This window comes from Melozone crissalis, unplaced genomic scaffold (genome assembly GCF_028551555.1).
Source record: "Melozone crissalis strain CALT ecotype California unplaced genomic scaffold, PUWL_Pcris_2 ptg000006l_1, whole genome shotgun sequence".
Taxonomy (NCBI): Eukaryota; Metazoa; Chordata; class Aves; order Passeriformes; family Passerellidae; genus Melozone; species Melozone crissalis.
In genome coordinates this window covers 19357156-19385084 of record NW_026535784.1, presented here as the reverse complement: position 1 = coordinate 19385084, position 27929 = coordinate 19357156, and the positions used below count along the sequence as shown (strand labels likewise).

General features: G+C 36.6%; 1 protein-coding gene across 4 annotated transcripts; it reads right to left on the bottom strand.

Moving 5' to 3' along the window:
* Nucleotides 1-103: 103 nt before the first annotated feature.
* On the bottom strand, nt 104-19994 carry GUF1 (GTP binding elongation factor GUF1). 4 transcript variants are annotated; one of them, XM_054295854.1, is made up of 17 exons: nt 19863-19994; nt 18633-18744; nt 17560-17708; nt 17274-17354; nt 16873-16950; nt 15960-16043; nt 15468-15532; nt 13452-13655; nt 11819-11958; nt 10578-10701; nt 10081-10213; nt 8627-8770; nt 7565-7698; nt 5603-5704; nt 3514-3633; nt 2561-2597; nt 104-1517 (listed from the first exon to the last, which is right to left on the bottom strand). In XM_054295854.1, the coding sequence occupies exons 1-17, from the start codon at nt 19992-19994 to the stop codon at nt 1380-1382; spliced, it is 1977 nt and encodes a 658-aa protein (XP_054151829.1). In that variant the 3' UTR covers nt 104-1379. The 4 variants fall into 4 exon arrangements, with proteins under 4 accessions (XP_054151829.1, XP_054151831.1, XP_054151830.1 ...); XM_054295856.1 differs by having other exon boundaries at nt 18633-18740; nt 19863-19892; XM_054295855.1 differs by lacking the exon at nt 19863-19994 and adding an exon at nt 19826-19839.
* Nucleotides 19995-27929: the final 7935 nt, after the last annotated feature.

The following is a 27929-nucleotide window of genomic DNA, read 5'->3' as shown; positions in this document are numbered from 1 at the left end:
CAGGGTCGGTAGCAGCAGTTTAGGTACCTTTAGTAAAGGTACAGATACCTTGTTCACATCCAGATCTTTGGTTTTTCAGTGCACTTGAAACAGCTTCAAATAAAAAAAACCCAAAACCTGAACAACCACAACCAAACAGAAAAAAGCCCCAACAAACCACTAACTTATCAGAATTCCCTCTCCCCTTTTTCCACACCCTGAAACTAATACAGGTTGAAAGGGAACAAGTCCTGTTCCCTTCCATGCCTCCAAAGATTTTCCCAATTCCTCCTTGTACACAGGCTGAAATAAAACTACTTTATAATTAAAGTGTAGGTACAAGCCTAAATTTAAGGGCAGACTTTGCTGGTGACTGAGTACTTTAGTAGGTATGACTAGCAATTTGTTCTCTACTAAATATTTAATAACAAGAAAATAAGATTTGTGAAGAGCAAAACTAGTCCCTGAAGATCAAAAAAATGAATGCAGTTTAAAAGCTTTTGGAGGTGGGTAAACTGTTGTAAATACAGTATATAGTAGGGTCATTAACTTATTTATAATTGCCTTGTGTACACTTCCAAAAGTAACACTTCATGGTACACACACTACACTGCAGCATTTAACTGGGGATGCACTGACAAACTTTAGCATGTAAACAACAGAAATAAAACTTCACCAACTACACCAAGATACCCTATAACCAAACCTTCATGTTAAATAATTTTTTTAAGGCCTGAATTGGTCTCACTAGTGGAACAGTTACAGATTCTGTCTTTTAATATAAGAAAACTTACTATTTTCCTGAAGATAAGCACAGCTAGGCTGAACTAATGGTAAATTTACACACTTCAACTGGTTTAAAATAAACAGCATGGTAAATTTAAAGAGTTTTGATTTTTTCATCTGATGTGGTTTCCCAGCATCATGATTTCCTGAAAACAGCAACTTTAGAGAAGGTGAAACAGGAAACAGCTTGATACTTTTGTGTCAGCAGTTCAAACTTTAAAAGAAAAAAACCAAACCAACACAGTATTGTTTGTCTGTACATACCTTTAAATTATTTTTATAACCTTTCTGCCATATGGTTCCTCTCTATATATAGAGACTTGCAATGAAAAAAAACCCCAAAAGTATTGTTATTTTAAGTATTAAAAGTATGAAAACAGTGGAAAAAAATGAAGAAACAATATAATGTGAACTTTTAGATTCAGTCAAGTAAATTTAATTTCATAATAATCTACAAATATATGTACATTTTTTAAGTCAATTCATCTTCCCACACATACCAAATTCATACCATTTAAAGTCAAATATGTTCCATCTCACAGTGATAAATCCTGTATTAGCTCACTTTGTTACTGTCTGCAAAAAAGCTGACATGATCTGGATTTCACTGATGTCTATTTGTCAGTTTCTCTCTTTAGAACACGTATAAAGGCATCTCTTGGAACCTCAACATTGCCAATTTTTCTCATTAACCTCTTGCCTTCTGCTTGCCTCCTTAAAAGCTTCATTCTTCTTGTAATGTCGCCACCGTACTGTGAAAAAAAAATAAAATTTACTCAGGCCTAAACTACAACTGCAGCTACAGTACATTCCAGCCACACAAAACTAAAGGATTTAAAAATAGTCAGAAAGGCTGGTTATATTTTGACAAAAAGATTATTTATACTCCAAATAGTTTGGCCTAAAGGCCACTAATTAAAAAGAACAAGGATGAAAATAAGCACATTAATTTGCACAACTGAGTGTTGAACTCTGTCACCTAAATATATACATTCCTGTAAGCCTGGCTGACACTAGACAGCACATTAGATGCAAATCCCCTTGGAATAGCAGCAGCTCAGATATACTATGGCATCTTGACTAGCATTAGGTGCTTACATCTAGAAAAGTGACCTAAACCCTTGTACAGTATTGAACAGTCACCATCCCACAGCTGGGCTTAGCAGAATTCTATTGCAGTTGTGAGAAAGGGACACTTGTTTAATATTTTCCAATATGTTCACTTCAGAGAGCTAAATCCAAGCTAAGTAAGAGGCCTCACAGTTTTCCAACAGCTTTGTTGAATCTTGTCCATAATCAACTATTGCACATTTAAAGCTTTATTACAATGTATTACTGCAAATCTAAGTAGAAGTTTAATCACAATCAAGTCTCAAAAGAAGCACATTTATATTTCCTTCTACCACCTGAGAAGAAATTTAGGAAACATTAAGTTACCTATATGTCTGTGTACACAAACACACACACACACACACACACACACACACATTTCCTGTGTGCCTACAGCTATTAGAAAATGATGAGGAGATGAAACAGACACACTCAAAGTGTGTGACTGAAAATGCCATTACTTTATCTAATCCACTCCTCAAGCTGCAGCAAGGGGTTACAAGAGTTGGATTTTAAAATAAAAGCTTAAAAGTATCTCTTAGAATTCCACAGACAACTTAGGGGCACAAGCAGAAGAAGAATATGTCTTTGCTGGGTTTCTAGGAAGAGATGGGCATATAATCTTAGCAGGACTCTAAGGTTTACAAATGTCAGAAACTGAAGAAAAGAGAAAAAAAATACCTACACATTTTGCCACAACATTTTTTCTGTAAGGCTTCAGCCTGCAAAATAAAATAACACATACACCTTAACATATTAGAATATCTGCATGTGAAGCTAAGTACTTGAGTTGTTAAAATGTTACTTGTTTTTCTCCTAGTTTTGTAAGATGCTTTGGAATCATAACATTTTCAGGTTTTGTATGCAAAATATGAAGCTTTAAACAGAAGATATAATGCACAGTTTTCAATTCTAGAAACATCACTTAGGGCATGTAATATGTACATAAAGAAATCACAGTCTTGGCGTTTTATCTGGAATTTCTGCTATGACTCACAGGAAGCGTTACATCCCTGTGTATATACACGTATCAACAAATTCTTACTCCACCTCTGCCTGAATTCTGACCTTTAATTATTTTACCACCATTTAAGTCCTATTTAAACAGCAACAGAAAAATGTGATGAGAAACACAACATAAGGAAATGGTTTGCTTTAAAGAAGCATGTGCTAGGAAAATGTTTTTGTGTTCAGCTGCAACATATTTCCTTTGGAACAGCACAAATCAGCTATTTTTTTGCTGATTTTCACAGCAAAGTATTCCACAACTGGCTAATTTTTTTCAGTAGTAAGAAACTTTTTCTACTGCCAAAGAGGAAGTGGACACATGCGTTGGAAGTTACACTTTATCCACTAAGTGCAACTCTGACCCCAAGCAATCTAAAATAGAAATACAATTTCTTTGTATAAATTTAATTCAAAATGTTTAGTCAATAGTCACTGCTCAAATGTGGTTTTTTTTTCAAGTAGCATATATCAAGAAAAATACAACTTTATAGTGAAATCAAAGTCCTGTAATGTATAAAACTAGGTAAGACTTCACAAGTCTGTACCTAGTTTTGTACCAAGTCTGTACCTTTCACATATCTTAAAATATGGACAGAAAAAAAAGAAGGGGAACAGAAGGGCTTCACTTACGTTTCTCTTGCAATGATTTTCTTGCCAATGGCAGCCTGGATGGCTATTTCAAACAACTGTCTAGGAATAGTGTCTTTTAAACGTTCACATAGGAGTTTACCAGCAGCATAGGCTTTATCTCTGAAAAAAAACGTCAGCAACACTAAAAATACACCCATAAATCAAACTGTTTGATTTTAGTTGAAGGTTTTCTCTTCTTAGCTCAGAAGATAAGCTGATCAGATCAAATTTTACATCTAATAAGTGGTCTCTGTATGTCACCTGTTTCATACTAACAGGTGATAAGACTGTATTAACTTCAGTATATAACATCATATAAAGTATTTATAAAAAACACCCTGATTATCCATCACAAATTAAGACATTTTGAACACTGCCATAGCTTCAAGTGAAATTTTAAACTAGATCAACGAGAATTTTCATTGATTGTAGGTCCAATTGGTCAAAATATAGATATTACAGAATGCTTTCAAAGTCTGGTTTTATATCACAAGAAAAAAATAATTTAACATACTCTTGTCATCTGCTAATAAAAATTATCTAACTATATTCAACATCTACATATGCTTCAGGATTTGGAAAAAGAAAACAACAAAAGGTCTAAAGAAGCTACTAACAGATACTTTCATAAACTGTTAGAAAGAAATGGGTCTGTCTGTATAAAAATATCCGTATTTAGCAGACATTTTGTACCAACATACATGTTTTCAGGTAGTGGCAATGTGAGTCTTGCTACCTGTATAGAGCAAACATTTAAACATGAAGTACTTAAGTCATGCTCATTGAGCGTTACAGTTTTAAGAGGTCCATATATTTACTTCTACAGTAAGAACAATTGATGACTATCTTAATACCAAGCTTGCAGTAATCTCTGTAATGCTTTCTCTATAAATGTTATTCAGCATAATTCTTACAGATGCAGTTTTTACAGTGGGAAGACCTGCAGCAAGAGCAAAATGATTGCAACTATGAGTTTAAAAAAAAAAACAACTGAAATCTAAAGCCAAAAGAAAGTAAAGTGAGTAAAACAGTTTTAGTGAATAAAAACAGGTAGTTTTAGTGAGTAAAACAGTTCAGGGTACGGGCTAAATTGATCAAAAAATACATGTTAAAGCAATAACTAACTTTTGCAAGGTGGCCCACTCTATTTTGCATCTTTTCAGGTATATTGCTAAACACTGCATGCTTATGAGAAATGCATTATTTCATAACTGGCAACTGAATGCAAGACCGTTACTCCTCTTCAACCCCATGATGCTGAACAAGGCAAGGGGTTTATTTTCCTATGTCAACTTTCTGGAGTTACAGAATTTTAAGGATTTCAAGATTGCAGTTATGTAAAAAAATATGAAAATATACAAATATTTAGCAACTACAAGTATTTTAAGAAGGAAAACTAAACAACCCACAAAAGTAGGCATTATTGGAAAGGGATGCTGAAGTTACAGAAGGGAGCCTTGTAAAAACTTTGTGAGAAGCTAGGGGACAGGCTGGAAGGGCATTATTCTCACCTCTAATACCTGAAATGCCCATAGAAATAGAATCATTTTAGCAAAAAAATTCTGAGGTAATTGCATCCAGTAAATATTTACATTCTCCTGGTACTCTGTCTGGAAACAAGGTAACAATAAACTTCTATAGAACAGGAATTAGTGGGAGAGCAAAATAATTTTTTGTCAGTACTAAGCATCATAAATTATTCATCTGCCATCTCCTAGATTGGTCTGCACTTAAATTTTTTTCAAGCTTGGCATTTTGCATTTCTTTCTCTCTGCCCTACATTTTCCACAAAAATATGATATCCAGTACTTAAGCTGAGAAAGAGAAGTAAAAAAATTGCTATTATTATTTCCTAATCTTCAGACTACAAAATGCTTCTCTTTTTCAGTGGTAATGAAGGTGATCATATGGAAAAATCTTCACTGCAAATCTTCAAACACATTTTTCATATTAAGAGTACATATATACCTAGAGTCATTTAGAATCATATAATCATTTTGGTCAGAAAAGACCTTAATATCATCCAGTCCTATTAATAGACAATGTTTTCATTGTTATTCCTTTTGAATAAGGAATCCAGTAAACCTACCTGTGTATGATAGTTGCCAGTTCTTCAACTGGATTTCCATTTAGAAGAATATCCATTTTGATTAGGTCTGCTGATTGGTAACCTGCATCTTCATAATCAAAACTAAAAGAATAAAAGCAGTTCAAAAATTAGTCATGATATTGTATAAATTATATTTTGCATTCTTTGTTCCATAGATTTTATAGACATATTTCTTAATAAAACACTTGAACTTTTTAATATAATGGGAGTACAGTTTTTAGTAGTCTCTCAGTACATGTTCACACTAGAAATGCACCACAGATAATGTGCCCTCCAATGCAGAAAGTTGTCATCTTGACTTCAAGGATGTCCTTCCAATCTAATCAGCAATTAGAAATCTACATGCTTAATGCAGTCTCACAGCTATTGAACACTCCATGTCCTGAATGTCACAGGAATCAAACACCAATCCAGGACCATCTTCTTTTCATCCTCTCATTTGACAAACTTTTTATGTGACCCCTATTATCACCGTCTCTGACATTTAAGTTTTTCATTTAGTTTCCAAATCAGATTTCTTCTTTGGTAGGTGTGGGCCTTGCTGTCTGTGTGGTAGTTAGCAAAAATTCTTAAAATGGAAGAGATGTAGAGGTGGTGTATGCAATAGAAGGACAGACAGATAGATAGACAGACAGACAGATGGATCTTGTGTGTAAGTATAATTGTGGAGGATCATCAATATCACTGTAATGTGGTCAAATCTGAAATACCAGAAAAGGGGGGGAAATCCTTTGAGATTATTTCAAAGTGTTTTTTCTGAGTTGGTTTAATAACCACAGAAGTGTGAATGGATCCATATAACAGAAATATGATTACTGAGAGCACTACATCCACAAGCTGTATTAAGGAGTCAATTACGAAATAAATACTAATAAATAAATAAGATAGTGCAACATCATTGGCAATCATCCCCAAATCAAAGGAAACCCAACATAATTCTGCTAATGAGATAGGTTCTTGATAAACAGGTTAGCTTTTATGTAGTGGGGGAGCTAGATCCAGAGAGGAAATTCAAAATTTCATCCCTCTGTTTCTTCTATCTTGCCTCTCCACTTTTGTTTATGCTTTTGCTGCATATATATATAAACCTGGGCAGAACATGTTTTACTTACATTTTTAAGACATAATTAAAGAAAACATAAACTCAAAAAATTCAGTCCTTCAATAAAATTCATTTTTATGTTTATAAAATAAATAATGTAATTAGGTATACCAGTTCCTATTGTGTCATTAATATCCCATTAATGACATCTCAACATACCAGGTTTGTGAGAGCCATTGAGCCTCCTGGGGCACAAGCTCATCACCATGCAGCATTTTCACTTTCATTAAACTCACAATGGCTCTTTACAAACATCTGAGCACTCTACTAGACTCTGAATTCATAGCAGCCAGCCACAACAGAAAATTTTGTCTCAAAATACACATGCTTTTCTTTTTTCACAAATAAAGCATATACATAAAGTAAGTACTGCTTGTTTTAAATACCACATTGTTTTTACTAGCTTTAAATAATCAATGTGGTTAGTTTCCTTTTTCCACCAAGAGACAGTGCATACAGTAAGCAGTACAGTTTCAGTGATTCCATTGAAAAAAATTGTACAGTGTCACTTCAGACAAGGACAGACCATTTAGGTCTCACTCATATAGATGAACCAGTGCCACACCTGGGGGTGCCCTTGAAAAATATACTCATTGCCAGAAACAATGATTATTAGTTAGTGCCACACTTTTCATGTTTTTCAGACTTATTTCCATCCATTTTCACAGTGAATCTAATCCATTCAAGGGGAAGAGATACTAGATTTGCAGCATCACCATAAAGGAATATTCTTTACTTCTGCCCTTCCACAGCTGTTCCTCAGGCCTTATTTTTACCATACCACCCCCCTTCAGGGTCCAGGGTGGGAGGAGGAAAAGGGGAACAGGGGAGATAGTTACCTTGCATAGCCAGAAGACAGAGACTTAAGAGCATCATAAAAATCCACCACAATTTCATTCAGTGGAAAGAGGTATTTTAGCATAACCCTGTTCTCATCAATGTACAACAGATCTTTCTGGACTGCTCTACGATCCTAGACAAATAAAAATTGTTTCACTTTCCCTTGAAATTTTCTACAAAAAATACAAAGCAAATTAAAATCAACAGCAATCAAGCTACACAAGAGAATTCCTGTACTTAAACCCCAAAGTAACTTTCTCATTGGTAGTTTGCTGAAGTCACAGGACAAACTGCAGCATTGTAACAAATGAAGTGGTTATAACTTAACTAGAAATTCAATTCAAGCCTTTCCTCTCTAAATGCTGAATTTCTGAAATCCTTAACAGCTTCTGCTTATTGCTGCCACTGTAGGACTTGAAGGCTCATCTTCTTTCCTCCCAGAAAGGTGTTCTTAAAGTTAATTTAGAAATTCTTTTCAATAGATTTTATTCTTCACTGTACTGCTTTGTATTATGCATTCTGGAATGTTAGAAGCTAAGAAAAATATTGTGAAGAAATAATATAAATACAGTATGCATGGCAGTTAAAACATTTTGAATTAGAAGTATTCCAAATACAGTTAGGCAAATTTGGTCTTTGCTATCCTAAATTTATTTTCAGTGAAGTACTGAGAAAAGTACATGGACACATAGTCAGAAGTGTTGGCAGAAGTTGTATTTCCATGCATATACTTCTAAAAAAACCAATACATCTTATTTCCCTGCTGCAGATTCCATTGTTTCAGGAGAACAGAACTAGCTATGAATTAGTCTAGTACAGACCAAGCACTTTGTTGTCACCAAATTTCATCATTAACTTTTCAGTTCTGTAGTTTGATGGATTCTGTAGTTCAGAATTTTACAAATAAAATGTTTAAAATTATGTTATCTTTCAAAAGTATTCAATAATTACTTCAAAGATACTATTTAAGTAGCAATATCTATTATCATACTATCTTGTGTCTTCACTTTGAGGTGAGGAGCTTAAAAATGCAAAAGATAAAATTAAAATTATACACCAACCTGACACAATGTAATTATTTTCCCAATATATTCATGAGGTGTTACAATAGTACCAAGAACAGTTGGCTCCAAATATTCTGATACTGAAAGTTTATCAGGAAACTGAGCAGGGTTGATAATAGTAATCTGGTCTTTTCCGTACTCCTGAAAACAAATAAACCAGATATTGTAATTTATTAGTAAGTAAAATGAACAGCAAAGGAGACAAATATAGCATTGAAAAAATGCTAAAATATGTTTCAGTTGTCTGAAAACATTGGTGCAGCATGATGCAACCCAAGTTTAAACCAAGGATGATTTTAGAAGAGATTTTTATAAAACATATAGAAGTCTGTTATCAGCACATCCTTAAATATCATTATCCAGAAATTAGCTTTGGACTTGGGAAATGATAGAAATACAAAAAACTTTTCTATCCATCTTTCTCTCCACTGTAAATTGAGGATCTTCTTTCTTACTTCATCCTGATCCTCTATTACACAGCTTCAACAGATCTGCTCTAAATATTTTAGAGTTCAGTGGTGGAAACTTTCTTCCCTAACTAAAACTTTGGGTTCAGGCTCCCTCACATGCTGAAGTGGATTTAAAAATGAAGTTTTTGATTCTTGCTTTCATTACCTACTTTCTCCTGTCCAACATCCCAGTAAGGGCTGGAGTTACCCTTCCGATGTAAAAGGAAAGTTATGCTGCTTATTGTGAAAATGCAAATTCCCTCCTCCCTGTCCACTGACAGAGACCCAACTTACAGCATTGTTTGAAAAGAATCCCACATCAGCAGTCCAGAATCACACACTAAAGGTATCAACTACTTCATTCCTAGCTGCTACGCTGCCTAACAAACCAAAACAACCAGAGAGATAAAAGGTTTATGCCTCACAGGTTGTAAGTACAGAAACCTTTCTTATACAAGTTTTTAGTAATTTGCAGGACAATCAGCCAGTCAATTTGCAGCCTCCTCTCTCAGCAGGTGCTCTAAGTCTACCTCTTTCTCTCTGTAGAACTCAAACACAGTAATTCTATTTGCACTCAGTTTAATGAAGTTAGCACAGGCCCATTTAATTGTCATCAAAAAATCTCACTTTCTTTCACCAGCCCCTGCCAATCTACAGTATCATCACAAGCTATTCCTAGAAACGTTCATGTTTTCTGATTTTCTGATTTTCTGGAAGATTATTTCATCTGCTTTTAATGCAGTCCAGTCAGTAAGCACTTAAAAGAATACAGCAAGGCATGTGTCCTGTACTCCCATTTTCAAGAAAAAGTATAAGACATAAGAAGAGAGTGCTTGAAATGAAAAGGGAAAGAGCAGTTAGCATCCTTAAAAAATTAAAAACTATTTAAGTAATATACTCGTGTTTCTAATGCTTACTATAAAATACAGTACTAGCTTACTTTTAAGAAGAGACTCTAGATGCTTATTATATTTACGTAATTTTTTAATGAATTTAACATACCTTTATCAACTTTGCTGAGGAAAGAACAGCTTTATATGGAACTGTAGGTGCAGTCAAAATAACAGACATGTTATACTCTTGTTCCAAACGCTGATTAAAGACTTCCATATGTAGAAGACCAAGGAAACCCAACCTGTAAGATAAATATCCTGTTGGTAAAAGTATTTGTGTATCCCCTGGAATTTCACAGTGGTCTTTTTCACCCTCCAGCATGTTTACAGTGCTAGTATGGCAGTATCAGGCAGAGCAAACAACCTTCAAGGGACCAAATAATCGCACAGTTGAAAAATCTTGGAGAACAAAAACAATCACAATAATTTTCATTCTCTGCGCAAACAGAGAATGTAAGAAAATCAAATTAAATTAATGAACTTTATCATTTATTTGAATTACAGCTTCTAATTTTGAATTAAGTTTAATTCTACCTTCAGTTGACTTAAACATGCGTTCTTAACTTATGAACAGTTTAAAAAATGAAAGCAGCAGAAAAACCTCACCTCCATCCAGCTCCTAAGGCAAGGCTACTGTCACGATGAACAGTTACACTGGAGTCATTCAATGTCAACCTTTCCAAAGCACTTTTGAGATTATTATATTCTGTTTGGTCTATTGGATACATTCCTGTCAAAATATATTAAATAGAAGTGATGTGACAGAGAGCTTTAGCTGTGTACCTGGCTTTCAAATATGCCACTTATAGTTAACAGAGTAATAAAACCAGGAATAGTTACTTTCTGCTCTATCAGTTTTTAAATGTGAAAAACAACATAAGGATTCTTTATTCCTCGGAAAAAAAATTAGTCAAAACATAAAAATGTTTTAGATTACCACTGAATTAACATCTAAACCATAATGGTAGGATCACTGTATTTATCTAATCATTCACATTTATGGAAGATTCATAGTTGAGTATAACCACTGTTTTGCAGTGTAAGTGTATAGACTTCACTGAGATGTTCCCTCAAAGCTAAGAGTGAGTGAAAAATAAAAAGCATCATTTCCAAGTTGCAAATATTTCTCTCTTCTTTTGAAATTAATAAAAACAGCTGTTTGTATAACTGCTGTCTGAAATAGATTCTACTGTATCACTTTTCATAGCCTTGTATGCTCAGAAAATTTCATCTACATCAAGATGCAACACACATGCACACAAAACCACCATCTACATGCCTAGTCTCCATGAGACAGTTCAAGTGAGTTCTACACACTGCTTCACAATAGGTCTAGAAAATTATTTACAGAATTTCTTCTAAAGACACCTTCTGTAGCATTTGTAGTTACTGAAGCTGGCAACAGCTCAACAGAATTATTCAAGCTCAAAAAGTCAAATATTTTACAAGATCATTCTGCACAGTAGCTCTGGCAGTTTACCATGTTTGACAAAAATGAAACAGTTGCTAAATTTTAAAAGAAGAAAAACCAACAGAATAATTACAGAAATCTGATTATCAAGATGAATAATTCTCTTTTTTTTTAATTTCAATCCTTCTTTTCCAGCTATTAAGAGTTTACTGCCATTAGAAACAATAATCATATTTGTGCTGTATTCATGGAAAACCAGTCAGCATTTATTGCTAATCCTGCTAAGTCACATGGAAAACATACAAATCTATGTAAGTGATGCATCTCGGCCAAAAAATTCTAATCCTCCCAACTCTTAATATACATGTCTTCTTTTAAAAGCTCTAACAGCTCTTACTCTTGTCAATGGAAAACTTTATATTGATGTACTCCTCACCTGCAAAAACCATTGGCTTCGCTGACTTAAAGCCAGGCAAAGGCTCCACTGGCTGTTTATACAAAAACAGTGTGTCTCCTATTTGGGCTTCCGTTACTTCTTTCATTCCAGCAATCAGGTACCCCACCTGTCCTGCATAGCTAAATAAAATTGTTATTATGTGGACATGATTGTTGGCATTAGCAGTATTTCTACTACTTTCCTACTTAATTTAGCCCAGCCAGAAATTCAAATAAATCACCCCATTAAAAGCCCATACCCAAAGTCCAGAAGTGAGATTTTCGTTGTTTCACCTCTGAGTTGTGAACAGTCTCAGCTAGCTCTTTTTCTGTTACAGCTGAACAGTACATTTATGATCCTGGTTTTGAATATTGTGTTGCTCTCTGTTTAAAAGCCGGAGCTAGACCCTTGAGAGGCTCCTAAGACAAAGAAACCAGAACAGTTCCCAGCTGCCAGCACTGCAAGTTTCATATATCACTAGGATGAAACTAGACAAACACTTTCCATCAGCACATTATGCTAACAGGAGGGGAATACGTGGTAAATATTGAGCAAAACACAGTATTACTGATTTTGGCTGGGATAGAGTAACTTTCTTCAAAGCAGCCTAGTATGGAGCTGTGTTTTGGAATTGTGACTAAACAAGTGTTGATAACATACCAATGTAGGTATTGCTGAGCAAGCCCTCTGGGTTTCTCACTGTGCCCCTGCAAGCAAACAGACTGAGGGTGTGCAAGAGACTGGGAGGTGACACAGCCAGGACAACAGACCCAAACTGGCCAAAAGGGCACTTCATACCACAGAACATCATGCTTAGCAATACAAAAGAAGTGTAGCCTTTCCAATGCTTTTACTTGTAGACTAGCAGGACATCAGTCTGCTTGTGGGAGGTGGCGAATAATGGACTATCTTTGCATAATTTGATTTTATTTCTTTTTTTTTCCTCCTTTATTTATTAAACTGTCTTTATCTCAATCCACAGGTACTTCCTCAGTTCTCATCCTGCTAGAGTTGGGGACTGAGCAGGGGGCTGGCTGGGTTCAACCCACTAGACACAGTAATGTAACCTGAAAATGACCCCAGTAAAGTCATTTATGTATATTTGGATGCACGCTGGTAAAACTTCTCCACTGATTCTAAGTACCTGATTTTCTTCCCACTGCTGCCATTGAGAAGCCAGTTTCTGGAAGCTGTTGCATTCATGGATTTTAAGTTTTCCACCCTCAAAATATGCTGCAGCAATAACTAAGATGAAGCCCCATTCCCTTCCACTCTCAAACAGGGCAGCTCCTAGAAATAAATTGGACAGCTGAATAAGAATATCGAACACTAGCCTTTAAACACCTAGCTGTCCAGATGTTCCATGTACTACAGGAGATAATGGATTCCTCCCACAGTAATGCCCCAAAAGCACTTTGTAAAACCTTCTGCTTCAGCATGCCCAAAATAAAAAATGACACAGAGCATTAAATTGCAAATAGTAATTAGTAAAAAAACCCACCACCAAAGAACAAGAACAAAAACCTGGACATCTCCCAGTTTTTACCTCTCAAAGCAAAAATCAAACAGAAATGCAGGACATTGTAGCTTAGCCCAATATATTATTTTTCCACTGTAAGAAGTTTTTACTTACAGCTTATGTGTTGGCTGTTCATTTGGAGTCAGAATTCCAACTTCATTTACTTCATATCTTTTCTTAGTGTGTGCAGACACAATTTTGTGTCCCTTTGCAATCTCCCCACCAAAGAGCGCAATGTTAGCTACGACACCTCGGTAGTGGTCAAAGGTAGAGTCAAATACTAAGGCTTTCAATGGATCAGCAGTATTACATTGGGGTCTGTCACCAAAAAAAATTAGAACAATATATTATGCAGAGTGTTTTCATTCAATATTGAATAAGCAAGCATGCCCACCCCAAGCACTTTCAAAGAATCACACTAGGATGGAAGGGATTTCCAGTATCACCTGATTCAACTTTTCTTGGCAAAAACACAGGCTTACACAGGATGGCCTAGCACCCTGCCCAAACAAACCAGAGAGTGTCCAATGCTGTGGAATCCACCACTTTCCTGGAGAGATTATTCCAATGGCTCTTTGTAGATACTGTTTAAATACCAGAATATAGCAAAAGGTCTCCCTTAAGCCTTCTTTTTTCAAGGCTGAACAAGTCCATTTTTCTCAACCTTTCCTCAAAGGGCAGACTGCCCAGTCTTTCAGTCATCTCTGTGGCCTCTCTTCAGCTGGTCCACATTTTCTACACAGAAGGGGCCAAAACTGAACACAGTATTCCAGGTGTGGACCGACCACCACTGAGCAGAGTGGGATAATGACTTCTTCATCTCTGCTGTTGATGTCCCTGTCCTTGATGTCCCAAGGCAACGCAGCATGCTGTTGTCTTTCTTTGCTGCAGCAGTACATTGTTCCCTCACATTGACTTTATTGTCCCCAAAGACCTCCAGGTCCATTTCCACAGAGCTGCTCTCCAGCTAGGTAAGATTCCAGCCTGTGCTATGCTCCTGAACTATGCATTCCCAGGTGCAAGACCTTTGCCTCTGTTGAATTTCATAGGGCTCTTTTTAGCCCACTCTTCCAGCCTATCTAGGTCTTCCTGCAAAGCTGTTCGTCCTTTCTGAAGTGTCTACTTCCCCTCTCAGTTTGGTATGACTGGCAAACTTCACCAGGGTACACATTCCAACTTCCAGATCACTTATGATGATAAGAAACAGTATTGAACCCAATGTGGAACCGTGGCAGACCCTACCTGTGGCCAGTCTGAAAAGGAGCTATTTACCACCACCCTCTGGGTGCAGCCCATCAGACAGCTCCTATGACACAGACCACTCCAGACTGTAACACAGTGGTTTCTCCAGGAGTCTGTGAGAAACCTTATCCAAATCCTTTAAAATGCAGGTAGAGAGAAATCCAGGTAGCCACTATCCACTGCTCACACTACACAGCAGGTTACCCTGCTGCAGAAGGTGATCAGGTTTGTCAAGCCCAATACACCCTTGGTGAACCCCTGCTCGCTTTTCCCAATCACTTCATCTGACTTGTCACAGCCCCCAGGAGGATTTGTTCCATACCATTTCCAGGGACTGCAGTAAGACTGATGGGCCTACAAATTCCTGGATCCTTCTTTAAGTTCTTCTAGTAAATTCAACATTAGCATTCTTCCAGTCTTCTGGGATGTCCCCTGATCTCCAGGACTTCTCAAAGATTACAAAGAGCAGCTTTGCACGGACACAGCCAGCTCTCCTACAATCCTCATGTGGACACTATCAGGGCAAATGGATGCACAGGGGTCAGGCTCCTGTAACAGTTCACATACCAACTCCTTCTTTGCTGACAGTGCATCTGTGCATCAACCTGCATTTCTGCTCCCCAGGCCTAAAGCCCAATGGTGCTGGTAAAGACAGAGGTGAAAAAAATGTCCCTCTGCTTTTCAGCCTCGCTGGTGACTAATTCATCTCTCCTGTTTAAGAACAAGTCACTATTTTCCTTCTGTTTCTCCTACATCTATCTATAAAATATTTTATTTAATTAGATGTATATTAAGTGTAAAACTACTGCCAATACCATGTAAATGCAACTCATGATTTTCTAATTACTTTTAAAGGTTAATTAGACACATAATTAAATACAGACTTACGGTGGGATCTTCTCAATGACCTTTTGAAGAACTTTTTCAACATTTGTTCCTTGTTTAGCAGAAATCTAAAACAAAACCAACAACAACTTCATAAGACACATCTTACACTTATTAATTAAATAGTGTCATGTGAACTTAGTTTGGGTGGCACCCATAAAAGCACTCAAAAGGACACTCTAGAATGCTATTACCAAGAAATACTGTCTTTTGTCTTTTGTGAATGGCAATTATTTTTATGATAGAAATGAAAATCATTTATGGATTGACAGTGAGAAATAATTTAAAATCCTGGATTCTAATCGTGAAAAAATACTAGAATTTTTAGCTGAGAGTTATTTTCTCCACTCTTACAGGAGACAAAATTTAAAGAAATTCTTATGTCAGACAAGAACAGGCAGACAGATAGCACTCTCCTAATTTACAACATGCACATGTCACATGTTAGTTACAAAGTTACATTATCAGGCATGTTATAAAACTCAGAGATCTTACCCTTATGCATTCATCTGTAGGGATATCAAAGAGCTTCTCAATTTGTTTTTCAACTCTTTCAGGGTCTGCATTTTTCAAGTCAATCTGTGAAACAACAAACTGCTAAATATACAAGAAACCAGATCTCCCACATCATCCAGTACTGTACAAAAAGTACAGTAGAAAGTACAAAAAGAACAGCAAAGTACAGCAAAGAACCTTCATGTATTTATGAGTAAACATTGTCCATCTTTAGGAAAAGATCAATATTCATTTTATGAAGTCTTCCTTCCTTGATTTTGGGAAGGATCCTGTCCATAACTAGTCTCATTTTGGTTTGTTTCATTAGGGAAAACACCTTTGCCCAATAGTTGGTAAAAATCTTTAGTTTACAAAGTAATTTGAAATCATTAAGAGCTACCTACACTGTTTATAGGATTACATATTAAGTACAAAATAAATCTACAAAAAGCAATTAACATAAGCTGAGCAGTAATTATTCTTGTGATTCCAATAGCACAGCTCTCAAAATTGTATAGAAAGTAACACTAAGAATTTCTCTTAAAATTAAGACTTCACTTTTTAAATACTGAGCTCCTAGTCATGTCATTTCCTCAATATCAATGAACTTTTAACATCACCAATTCCAACCATAAGCCCAGCACTGCAACATCCACTACTAATCATGTCCTTAAGTGCTACACTTTTAAATACCTAAATGTATTTCATGAAATTAAAAATTTCACAGCAGTTAAATTGTAAAATTTTACACAGACAGCAAATACAGAAAATTCCTAGTAATGTTAAATCTAAATCCTATAAATATTATAATGAATAACTTTCTTTACTTCTCTTTGAGGTTACATTTCTGATCAGCACTATACACATTTAAACAACCCGAGTATTTAATAGAAAATGCTAAAATCTTTATTACCTTATTTATGACAGGAATTATTGAAAGCTGTGCTTCAAAGGCAAGATAGAAGTTTGCCACTGTCTGAGCCTGAATACCCTAGAAAATAACATTGTAAAGTTCAACACAGAAATCACCTCAGTTTTGGTGTGGTTTTGGGGAGTATTTTTAGGCATACTATACAATTTAAGATTACTTTGCTATTCTATCAACTCTTTCATTTAGGAGATGGATAAATAAAAGGTGATTGATTATATGCAACTGCTTTAAAATCCCACTACTATTTTTCTGCAATGTAATACTTCATGGAGATAGCCCAGGGGCAGAAACACTGCCAGAAAAACAAAAAAAAAAATCCTACAACTACTTTCCTAAAGGAAATCCTGAAATACTAAATAAAAAACAAGAATTAGGTACTACACCTCATTTGCATCCACTACAAGTATGACACCCTGACAGGCAGATAGTGACCGTGATACTTCATAGCTGAAATCTACGTGGCCCTGTGGAGAAAACAAATGTTTACAATTTCAGGTATTTTTGCAAAGATTTCTGTACTACATTGCTTTCATTTGCATATTTGTATAATGAAGTTCACATTCTTATAAAAGAGGAATTGAATAAACACAGGAAGCCAGAAATCTCCTACTTTTAACTGTAAGGACATTTAGATTTGTGTGATTTCAACACTGTTTATATTTAACTTACTGGTGTGTCAATAAGATTTAAGAGGTAGTTTATTCCTTCATGATTGTAAAAGAGAGATGCAGATTGGGCTTTAACTGTAATTCCTCTTTCACGTTCCACTTGAAGTTTATCCAGCACTTGTTTATTACGATCAGTTTTAGAAATTGTTCCTAAAAATAAGGAAAAAAAAAGCTTTATTACCTAATTTACGACATAAATCTTGAAAATGCCATTAACCAAAAGTTAACCAAGAACAAATGAAGCTTTCCCATATAATTAAGCTAAACAAAGATTTCCAATAAAACAAAACAGTGCATCAACTCTTTACATTTGTCAAATAAAGTTTACACAATAAAGTTATATAAAATATTAACCTGAATAAGCAGGATAAAAAACATCATCTAAGGGATTAAGAAGAAGGAAGAATTCCCTTGAATTGTAAATAATTTTGATACTTAAGGAAACTTCCCTTCCTATCACTGAGCAAGAGTGCCCCACAGCTCTAAAATCAATCTCAAGTGCCAGACGAGCATTAGCATAGAGTGACAGACCTGAATTCAAAATCCCATTCTATCACAGGCATCAGGCAAAAATGCTCATGGTGATGACACATGGGAGGTAATCATAAAAAATAACTTTGATCAGAAGTTTCTCTCCCTGGTTTTGTTTCATTCACCCTTAAATGAGAGTTCAGAACTCCCAGGTCATGACAGACCCACCCCTTCTGTCCACGTCAACCACAGGCAATAAACATCATAAACTTAACATGTACTGTTCTAATGGATGACTGGTTAGAGTGACAGGAGTGACATCTTGAACAAGGAAGATGTTGAAACAAGGAACACCTTCAAACTCCTTTTCAGTCTCTTTCCAAAATATATACTTTAAATGAATTACACGCATCATGCCTACATGTAGACATATCTCAAGCACAAAGTCCATATATCTGTAACGCTACACCATTAAGAGCTTAAAAGCCCAAGCAACACTAGGAGAGCAAAAATATTAGAAATTTTAGTGATAATCAACAGCACAGAAACTTAAGATGCCACCTTCCATGTCAAGAAAAGGTAGCATAAAATGAGAATGCTTACCTGTAATTTCCAGCAATCTGTCTGCTAGTGTACTTTTGCCATGATCTACATGAGCTATAATACTGAAGTTTCTAATGGTTTCAACAGGATACGTTGACATATCTATTTCTTCCTGAAAAACAGGAATTTCTTTTCATAAATCAAGGTTACAGTCTCTGTATAGCATATGACCTGGCCTTTAAAAAAGCAAATTAATTATTTTAATATTTTTTCTCTAGAAGTAATACAGGTTGAACAGAGATACAAAAGCTTGAATTGTCACCATTGTTTAAAATCTCAGCATTTCACTTTAGTCATACAGACACATGTATTCTTTTATCACTAAACAATTATGAACTATGCTGGAAAGTGTGTAAAAGGTACTATGTTCTTATGCACATGGGGAGCTGGAAAACTTGGGTTTACACTTTCACGTTGGTGAAACTACTAAACTTAAGGATTAAGAAAACTGGATTCAGGGGGCCATTAAGGACATCATTCTTCACAAGCATGATAGGAATTCAGAGCCGTTACCTAGAGACTCAGCGAGTAGTGACCTTATCATAAGGAGCAAGCAGACAGTGAAAAAGAATGCTAGTGTGGAAGAAGCCAATCCACACACAAAAGTCAAAGTATTTTATTTATTTACAGTTCTGTGCAGAAAGGGGCACTTGGTGGAAAATCCACAAAGCCAGCAAAGAACTATTAAAACTTTATACATTTTAGCAAACAAAGGCATTATTATCGACTGCCTAAAAGTTACATAGTTCTTTTAATTCGTATTCTATTGGTTAAATGGTTCCCTCACTTCTTATCTAGTTAACCAGCATGGTTTCTTTCTCTTGAGTAGGTGGGTTTCTTGGCTCTGTGCTCGTGGTACCCTTTTACCTAGCCAGAGCCGATTTCAGCGCACTTGCTGAGTTGACTTTGTTCGTTCTTTCCTTATCCTGGGAGCTGTCCTTCTGGCCCATGAATTCTGCCTTCTTTGTGCCCATTACTAACAGTACATCGTTCTCTCCAAGCTCTGTTAAGCCATCCCTAGAACCGAGATCACTGAAAGATGTCAAGCCCTACACCTCAGCAAGGCAATTCTACCAAGCAGTAACGCTTCCTTCTCACTCCTGGACGCAGCGTGGGCTGCCTGGCAATGCGGCGAGCCCAGGGGTCCGGTAGCAGCCGGCCAGGGGCAGGAGCCCGGGCTGCCGCGGACTCACCTTGCCGCGGGAGCTGTAGGGCCGCCCGCGGACTCACCTTGCCGCGGGAGCTGTAGGGCCGCCCGCACGCCGCGGGCAGCCAGGCCGGACAGCAGAGCGGGGCGGCGGCGGGGCCGGGGCTCGGCAGCCGTGCCCCCCAGCGCAGCGCTGCCCTGCCGGCGAGGGCCATGGCGCTGGCAGCAGCTCAATTCTGCCCAGCCAAGCTCAGCCCGGCCAAGCTCAGCTGAGCCCAACCCGCCATGGCCCGGTACCGTCAGGCCGCGCCGCGCAGGGCGGGCGCAGCGGCCCGGAAAGGACGGGGCGGGGCGGGGCGGGAGGCGGTGGCCGGGCTGTGAGGCGGCGGAAGCGCTGCCGGGGCAGTCCCTGGTACCGAGAGATGCTGGTGCAGTGACGTGCTGCTCTGCTGGCATACAGATGGGTTTATTGCGTGCCATGCTGGCTGCTCTGCTGGTATACGGCTGTTGAGGGCGTCAAAGCTGCGCTTTGTTAAATCTGGAAGCAGAAGAGTGTTGTATTCTCAGACGCAATTTCCGTGTGTTACTCTTCATCGCAGTCCTTGCGGGTCTTCCAGATATTTTTCTAGGTTGTGTCTTTCCTAGTTTGGCGTTTGTTAGTGACCACGTGTCCCGCTGTTTTTTCTTGAAATTTTTGCATTAAGGTTTCACAGACCTGGGAAAACGTGCAGGCAAGGGTCGCCGTTCTGTTTACGTATATTGGCTCCCTTCTCTATTGCTCAGTCTAATTAAGATTTCAGCTGTAGCTATGTAAAATATTTCAGAAATTTTTTTCAAAATATTCTTTCAATGCCAGCAGACTACTTAGCTAAGAAAGCTTCAAATATTTAATCAGTTTCACATTCTAGGCATGTGCTGAATAAAGCAAGACAGTAAATTTTGAGGGCAAAAACATTTAAAGGAGGTTTTATTTCAGGATATGAGCATAAAATTTTCACTCCTTTTTAACTTAGAAGGATTTGGTCTGAAAAGGCTGCATAAAAGGGATAGGTAGTGCAGACAGCAGGAGTTCCATGTAAAATGATTTAGGATTGTGCAGTAATGAATTTGTTAATGTAGCTCACTGCTGGGCTGGTCCCATGGAATTTGGGTAGTAATGGACAAAGAGAGTCCTTTGGCAAATTCATGAAAATGTATAGAGAAGGAGAAGTATGTGCTTGAACATTGAATGAATGCAACAGGAACCAAGAATCCAAAGCCGTGATCCAGAGCAGGCATATGAGCATAGGAGCTGTATTTGGAGGAAAACATTCTCCCTGCTACACACAAGTTAAGTTTGATGCACTGTAGGTATTGGCTTGCCTGTGTGCAATAGCAGAGAACACCAAGATACAGCAATACTGTCATTCCTAAAGGGGTAAATGTCTTCACTGTCCTAAGGTACATGAATATCAAAAAAATCTAAGAAAATGCTCTATTAGCAGGAATTAAACTGATATGCTTTACATACTGTATTAAAGAGAGAACACTCTTGCACTGAGCAATTTATACAGATGGCAGATTTCAGCAATTTCAGAACAGCAGCAGGGGTAGCTAAAGCCCATATTCACACTACCAGGATGTATGTAGGGACTTGTAAAATCATGCAGTCTCAAAAATAACTGAAAAACAGCATAATTCAAATCAAATAGGTTGCACTCGCACTCCATGTCTACACCTTAGAGAACAAAGGCTTGTGTTTGCACCCCATGCACACTCAGCTGGCTGGATTCAAGGAGCTGTGCTGGAGTAACTCAGTGAGCCCATGTGCTGCATCTTCATCCTGGAACTTGTCCTATTGTCATCGAGTGAACAGCTGCAGAGTGACTGCTGGTCCATGCTGTGAGACAGCAGCCCTTAATGTAAAGCTATTTGCAGGTATTTTAGAGTTCTGAGATAGATGGAATACTGGGATAGAACTGCATTTCAAGCATGACTCCTAATCATATGAACAAAATATATTAACTAGAATTTCAGATTGGAGGTCCATCATAAGCTAGGATAGAGCACAGAAAAATTACAGTCATCTGTCTTTATTTTCACTTTTCAGCTCAGATAAATGTGAATCAAATATTAAGATTTTTGATCAATTTGAGTTCTATATGCAATGGAACACGTTCACTGGAAATACTATAGAATGATGTGCACTTCATCAGAATAATAAATATTAAAGTATTTATGTGACAGCAAACCAGAAGGAAGAAATATTAATTTTCAAGTGATCATTTACACGTCAAAATATGATGGATGGATGCACACATTTCCTGAACATCAAAAGCCATTTGTTGTAATGAGGATAAATTAAATGTACCTGTAACTAGCTGCCTTCACTAATACTGGACCCAACCATATAAATGGTAAATTCAGATGCTTACAGATTCCTGACTGAAAAGGTAAAAACAAAATACAAGCACGTCTGATTCCCAAGTATCTTGTTTCAGCTACACTTGACTGCAGGTGTTGAATGTCCTATCAATAACCATTTAAGTTGAAGACATAATGTAATTGCCATAAATGCAAACCAGTTAGTGTTATGTATTATTTCCTGGCAGTTGTGTTCAATAGAAACAAATATGTTCCCTAAATGACTTGGTTTCATAGCCTGAGTTTTAATAGGAATTGTGTTTTCCGATAACGTGAAAATATTGCAAAATTCAGCATTTACCCAGTCAGGGATCAGAGTTATCTGCTAAACTTCTGGGACAGTCAGACAGGGTGAAATAGCACACCCTAACACAATGAGTAATACAAAAGGTAAAGAAGCATTTCCTTGGTAGTGAGGTATGAGCTGATAAAATGCAACTAGGATTTCATAGTGTAAGATATGTCTGCATGCAGAAGGCCAAACAGGTCTGTAATCAGTGGTATCTGTGAAACACAGCAGAGACTGCACCACTTGCTACTCAATCATCAGCGCACTGCATTTGAAAGCAGTCTTTGGTAGCACTGCGAGATTGTGGAAATGCAGAACTAAGAACAAAGCAACATTCAATAGCTGTAAGTAAAAAAAAAAAAAAAAAAAAAAAAAAAAGAAAAAAAGAGAGAGAATATTTCTTTATTTCATTGGTGAGGATTACTGTAACAGAACAGATTTCTATTTCCCACAAGTACTTACTGTGCAAATGCAATAGCTGTGGCAAAAGCCTTTCTTGTCACTGGAAGCACTGTTGCCAGCAGATGCTAAAAGGGAATTACTACCTAAAAGATAACATTGGCAGAAATTTCACCATCTGTAAAATACATGCTCCTAAGCCAAATTCAAACACTTTATATTGCACAGTAATGACCTGAATTAAAAGGACAAAGTTTACCCAGGAAAAAACCTGAAGTCTCAAACTAAACACATTACAGGACAGGTCACTAACATTCATCTTCTAAATAAATGTCTCTGTGGCAGAGTGAGGTATCTGAACAGACACCTTAATTAACTAACCTGGTCTGCCTGTTTTTTAACTGGAGCAGTCACCCAGTTTTCCTCAGGATATTTGAGTTCGACAGGCCTTTGTTCTTAGGAGGACAAAATCTAGCAAATTCTTTATCTTTCTTCCCTTATTTTCTTCTTTTCTTCCACTTTTTTGTCATCAAAAACTGCCCTGTGCAATATCCATACTTGCTGTTATATCTGCTCTACACCTTTCTTAACCAACGCAATGATGGACATAGGGGCAGCAGTGACTGAACTTAATATTTTGCCTCTTAGGACAAATTTCCATTTTGGAGCTGTTCCTTGACACTGACTTGTCAGATTGCTGCAATATATCAAGCCCTTCTCCAATTGTGCTTGAAAATGCAGTTTAATCTTTTATTTCTTGGCACTTCATGATGCTGATGGCCAAGTATTTCTGTTGTAGCCAAGCTGACAAAAGTAGCAAATACTTCTTGCCTTAAAATAAAGCAGAAAAAGTAGTTAATATCTTCCAGTCTAATCTTCAGAAGTCACAGCAGAAACTGAGGAAAATAGCAGTATTTTAGTCTGTGAAAAAAAGTATCTGAGATTATTGATGTCTGTCTAATAAAAAGAAAATGCATTTTTCCTTGTTTCTATAAATAATGACAAACTGCATGTTTCTAGGCCATAGCCTACAGAGGAAGCGGAGCATATAGTGAAATGCATAACAGAAAATTTGCTTTTTCTTTATATTGGAAACTTCTTTCATTTAAGACATGTGCCTTCTATATTCCATTTACCAGAAAGACAATATTTTAGAATTCTGTTCTGGTAACTTCCTTAGGCTTGTAATTTGAACATAATTTTAATTAGCAGTGATTAAGAAAGTTTGTTCCCCTTATTGTCCCCTATATTATATTCTTGGTATATGGAGTTTTGCATGTGTTTACCAGTCTAATAGAAAATTGCCTATTTTAAGATTTTCTTGGAAGGCTTAATAAATACTAGATGGGTTCATATCAGCTGGATCTGTGTTTACAAAGCAGTTTGAACATATTTAATAGGTTCATCCCTGTTGATACAAGTCTGAGAATGTCCCCATCCTGAGTTATCACTTTATCTTATCATCCTTAGTGAACTGTGTAGGGCCTCTCAGAGCCCCATTCAGGATGTGGTGCTCATCTCTGCAGCATTTCTAACACAGTTCTGCTATAATGGGCAAAAGTCTTTCATTAAAATGTTTAGGTCATAAACTATAATATTTCAGTCACTGACAGAAACTGAAAGATGGGAAACAAACTTCTTTTTAGCAGGGTAATGATGTCAAATTCAAAGAGGGCTAATGCAGATTAGAAGTTTTTAACAGTGAGGGTGGTAAAACACTGGAACAGGTCAGCCAGAGAGATGTTAGATGCCCCATCTTTGGAAACATTCAACATCAGGTTCAGAAAGGCTCTGAGCAACCAGATCTCGTTGAAGAAAGTCACTGTTCATTGTAGGAGGCTTGGAGTAGATGACCATTAAAGGTTCCTTCCAACCCAAACTATTCTATGATTTCATTATTTTAACAAACTACATGTTGAGAAAAATGGTTTTCTTTATTTCTAATGAAATAGCTTTTTCATAGAAATGTAGCATTTTAAAATGTATTTTCACCCTTCTATTATCCAGTTTGTTTTATTGAGAATGTTCTAAATCTTAGAGGATACTTCATAAGGAATGTATTGGAGCATTCTGAACAGAAAAAGCATAAAGTTAATGAAGTAAATTGAACTCATCCAAAGTTCATTCTAGGCATTTCAAAATATTCAAAAAAGCATCATATGTATCTAGACAGAAGGGAAAAAAGGTCTTTCATGTTCCACATGCACTTAATAAGAGTTTATAGTACTTTCTGGATTTAATTCTTCTTTGCAGTATGATAGAATTACTAATAAAACTAAAGAGTTTTGATTTAGAAGGCTGTAAGTGATGCAGAACACTTTACATTGGATGATTACTCCAACAGCTGCCTAGTTTTAGATCTTTAAAAAGTGGAATTATATCTATTCTGAATTACTCAGTGTCCTGTTACCAGGACTAAAAAGACCATCTGGAAAGATTCTCCTTTCTACAAGTTCTTACCAGACTAAGTAGCCCCTCCCTAAAGGTCTTTGTATACCGGACTAAGTTCCCTAAGGATTTGATTGAAGGAATTACATTTCTTTTATTATTTTCCTTTATTTCCCGGTTAATCGATTTCCCTATCACATTTGCATTGTTCTCTGTTAATGATTTTTTAATGAGAAAAGGCTAGTAGCATAGCTCTCCCTTCTTCATTATTAAACTATTTATGTGTTAAAGGGTAATTGTGTTGACACAAAATTTCTGAAGCTGATGCTGCTGCCATAGAAGCAGAAACCAGTTTGTACCTAGAGGGGTAACTGCATTTGGCCCCATCACAAATACCAGGTCTGATAATGCCCACCCTACAGTACAATTCAGATTGCTTTGTATCAGTGATTTATGCTTCTCATTATCTAAGTAATCCTCAATCTTTGTGTTATTTACATGCCAAATTTACATGCCAAATAGAAACCTACATATTTTGTATTGTGAGTGTTATTTACCACCACTGTCAACTTAACTTGTAACCTTATTTTAAACAAGAAAAAACATTATTTTGATGCCATATATTTTTCACAAATCCAAGTTGACTGGCATTAATTATGACATCCTTCTTTAATTCTTGATTATAGTCCTGTAGCATCCATTCCTTTATTTTGCATATGATTGGCATCTAGCTGACAGGTCTGTAATTGCCCTCTTTAAAAACTTAAACACATTTCCTCTCTGTCACTGTTCTTGAACTGACAGCATGTCAAGAGTTGCTGGAAAGCCATGTTAATGGTTCACAGAGCTTGTCAGGCAGTATTAAAAGTTTTGTATGCAAATTATCTGGATACAGCTATTTTAAAATTGAACCACACAGTGGTTTCTAGTATTGCTATTAGAAGAACAAATTAAACCCTCCCTACTGTGTGACATACATATATAAAGGTTGCTGGATAGGATTTTGACATAAGAGAAGTGTTCTCTATTAATAATATAAATATTATTTTTCTTCTAAAAGGTGAATCACCCCCAATGCATAAATATGATTGGAGGTTTTTTCTCCTGAGGAATGGATTTTGTTACCTAAAAATATTAGAGTTGGCAATGAATCATCTTTAAATTTTCTAAAGAACTCTCTTACCAAAAATCGGTAGTTCTCATCTCCTTATTTACAGTAATTTTTGCCACCTTACACCTTCTTTCATTTCTTGTTTATTTTTTCCTTATACCTCTTCCTCCCATCTAAGATTAATGGTTTGTTGAACCAGTGTGGCCTCTGTCTTTGCTGTGTGCCCTGAGGCTCTTTGGGCACTGCTACTGCTGCTGTTCTGGACTGCAGCTGGAGCTCTGTCTCCTAGGCCCATACTTTTGTCCTTTGGTTTTTTAAGGGGAGTTAAAGTCATAGCACCCTACAAGTTGCTTTGTTTTAAAATGTTAACAGTTGTCTTATTCTCTCAAAAAATATCAAAGTTTTGGAGTTGCCATGTCAAGGCAGCCAAGCCTTAGCCATTCTCCAAGGAATCCCAGTTGTAGAATGCAACTCTGCATTTGTTCATTTCCCAATCCTTTCCAAAAAGGTATGAAAATACTTTTTTTTTCCCCCAAAAGCCATTTCCTTTTTCCCCCTCTAAAACATAAGTGGTTTTGACAGAATTAATAAACCCAGATTTGCCATGTGGGCCACGAATAATTGATTCATGGTGAAGAAGATAGTTTGATTAACTTTGTAGTTCTGTCTTCTGTTAGTGTAAGTTGATGAAGGTCAGCAAAGTACTTTTCTAGAAGATCTTAAAATCCCTCATGAAAACATTGTCTCTACACCTTGTTTTGTTTTTAAAAAGCCATTAATAGTTGTAAGGCCATGAGTTACATAACCTGCAGGTATAGTGAAAGAAAACTAGTTTAAAATCCTAGCATGTGCATGAGTAATTGTGAGATTGTTATGCTTTAGGAGGTCTTGACTAGGTAAATGACAAAAGAATTAACTGAATATTATATTTACCTTGTATTTTCTTCCTTCTATATGATACTGACGAAAGTTTTGTAGCTTATTTAGTATTGAACCTTTTCTGCTCTTTCCCTTTGTTAAATATGTTCTGTTTCAGTTAATGTTGTGCTATTTCTATAGTACAGCCATTATTTATGTGTTAATATTTAATAGGAATACTGCAAGAGACTTTCTGTAATTAGGCATGAGTAAACAGAGATAGGAAAGGCAAAAGATTGGCTTGTAACTATAAAAGATTGATTTTCTGTGCATGGATAACTGGTTTCTACAACATAAAAATGTGCCTTGGTCTATTACAAGTGGTTTTTTAACAATTTAATAAATATGCTGCTTAAACTTTTAAAAAATAATAGCAACATTTTTAAGAATGGGGCTCATAAACATTAAAAAATGCTCTTTGTCTTTTTCATAGTTCACATATTTTATTTATCATCTACCAAGGTGGAGGAAGTGCATTACTTTTCTAGACTACTTACAATGGACCTGAATTTTCCCAGATTAGTGGCTCTGATTCTGCTTTCTCATGGGGATTTTCAACAAACTGAAGTCACTTAACTGTGAGCTAACCTGAAAAAAATTCAGTTCTCTGTACAAAACCTATTTTACATCTATATCATCACA

Bases quoted from the DNA above. Each gene is read 5' to 3' on its own strand.
- GUF1 (XM_054295854.1), bottom strand. From the start codon at position 19,994: ATGGCCCTCGCCGGCAGGGCAGCGCTGCGCTGGGGGGCACGGCTGCCG. The intron at 16,951-17,273 runs GTGTAGTACCTA...GTTATTTTCTAG, and splicing joins TTGTAGTGGATGCAAATGAG to GGTATTCAGGCTCAGACAGT. The intron at 16,044-16,872 runs GTAATAAAGATT...GTTGTTTCACAG, and splicing joins TAATTCCTGTCATAAATAAG to ATTGACTTGAAAAATGCAGA.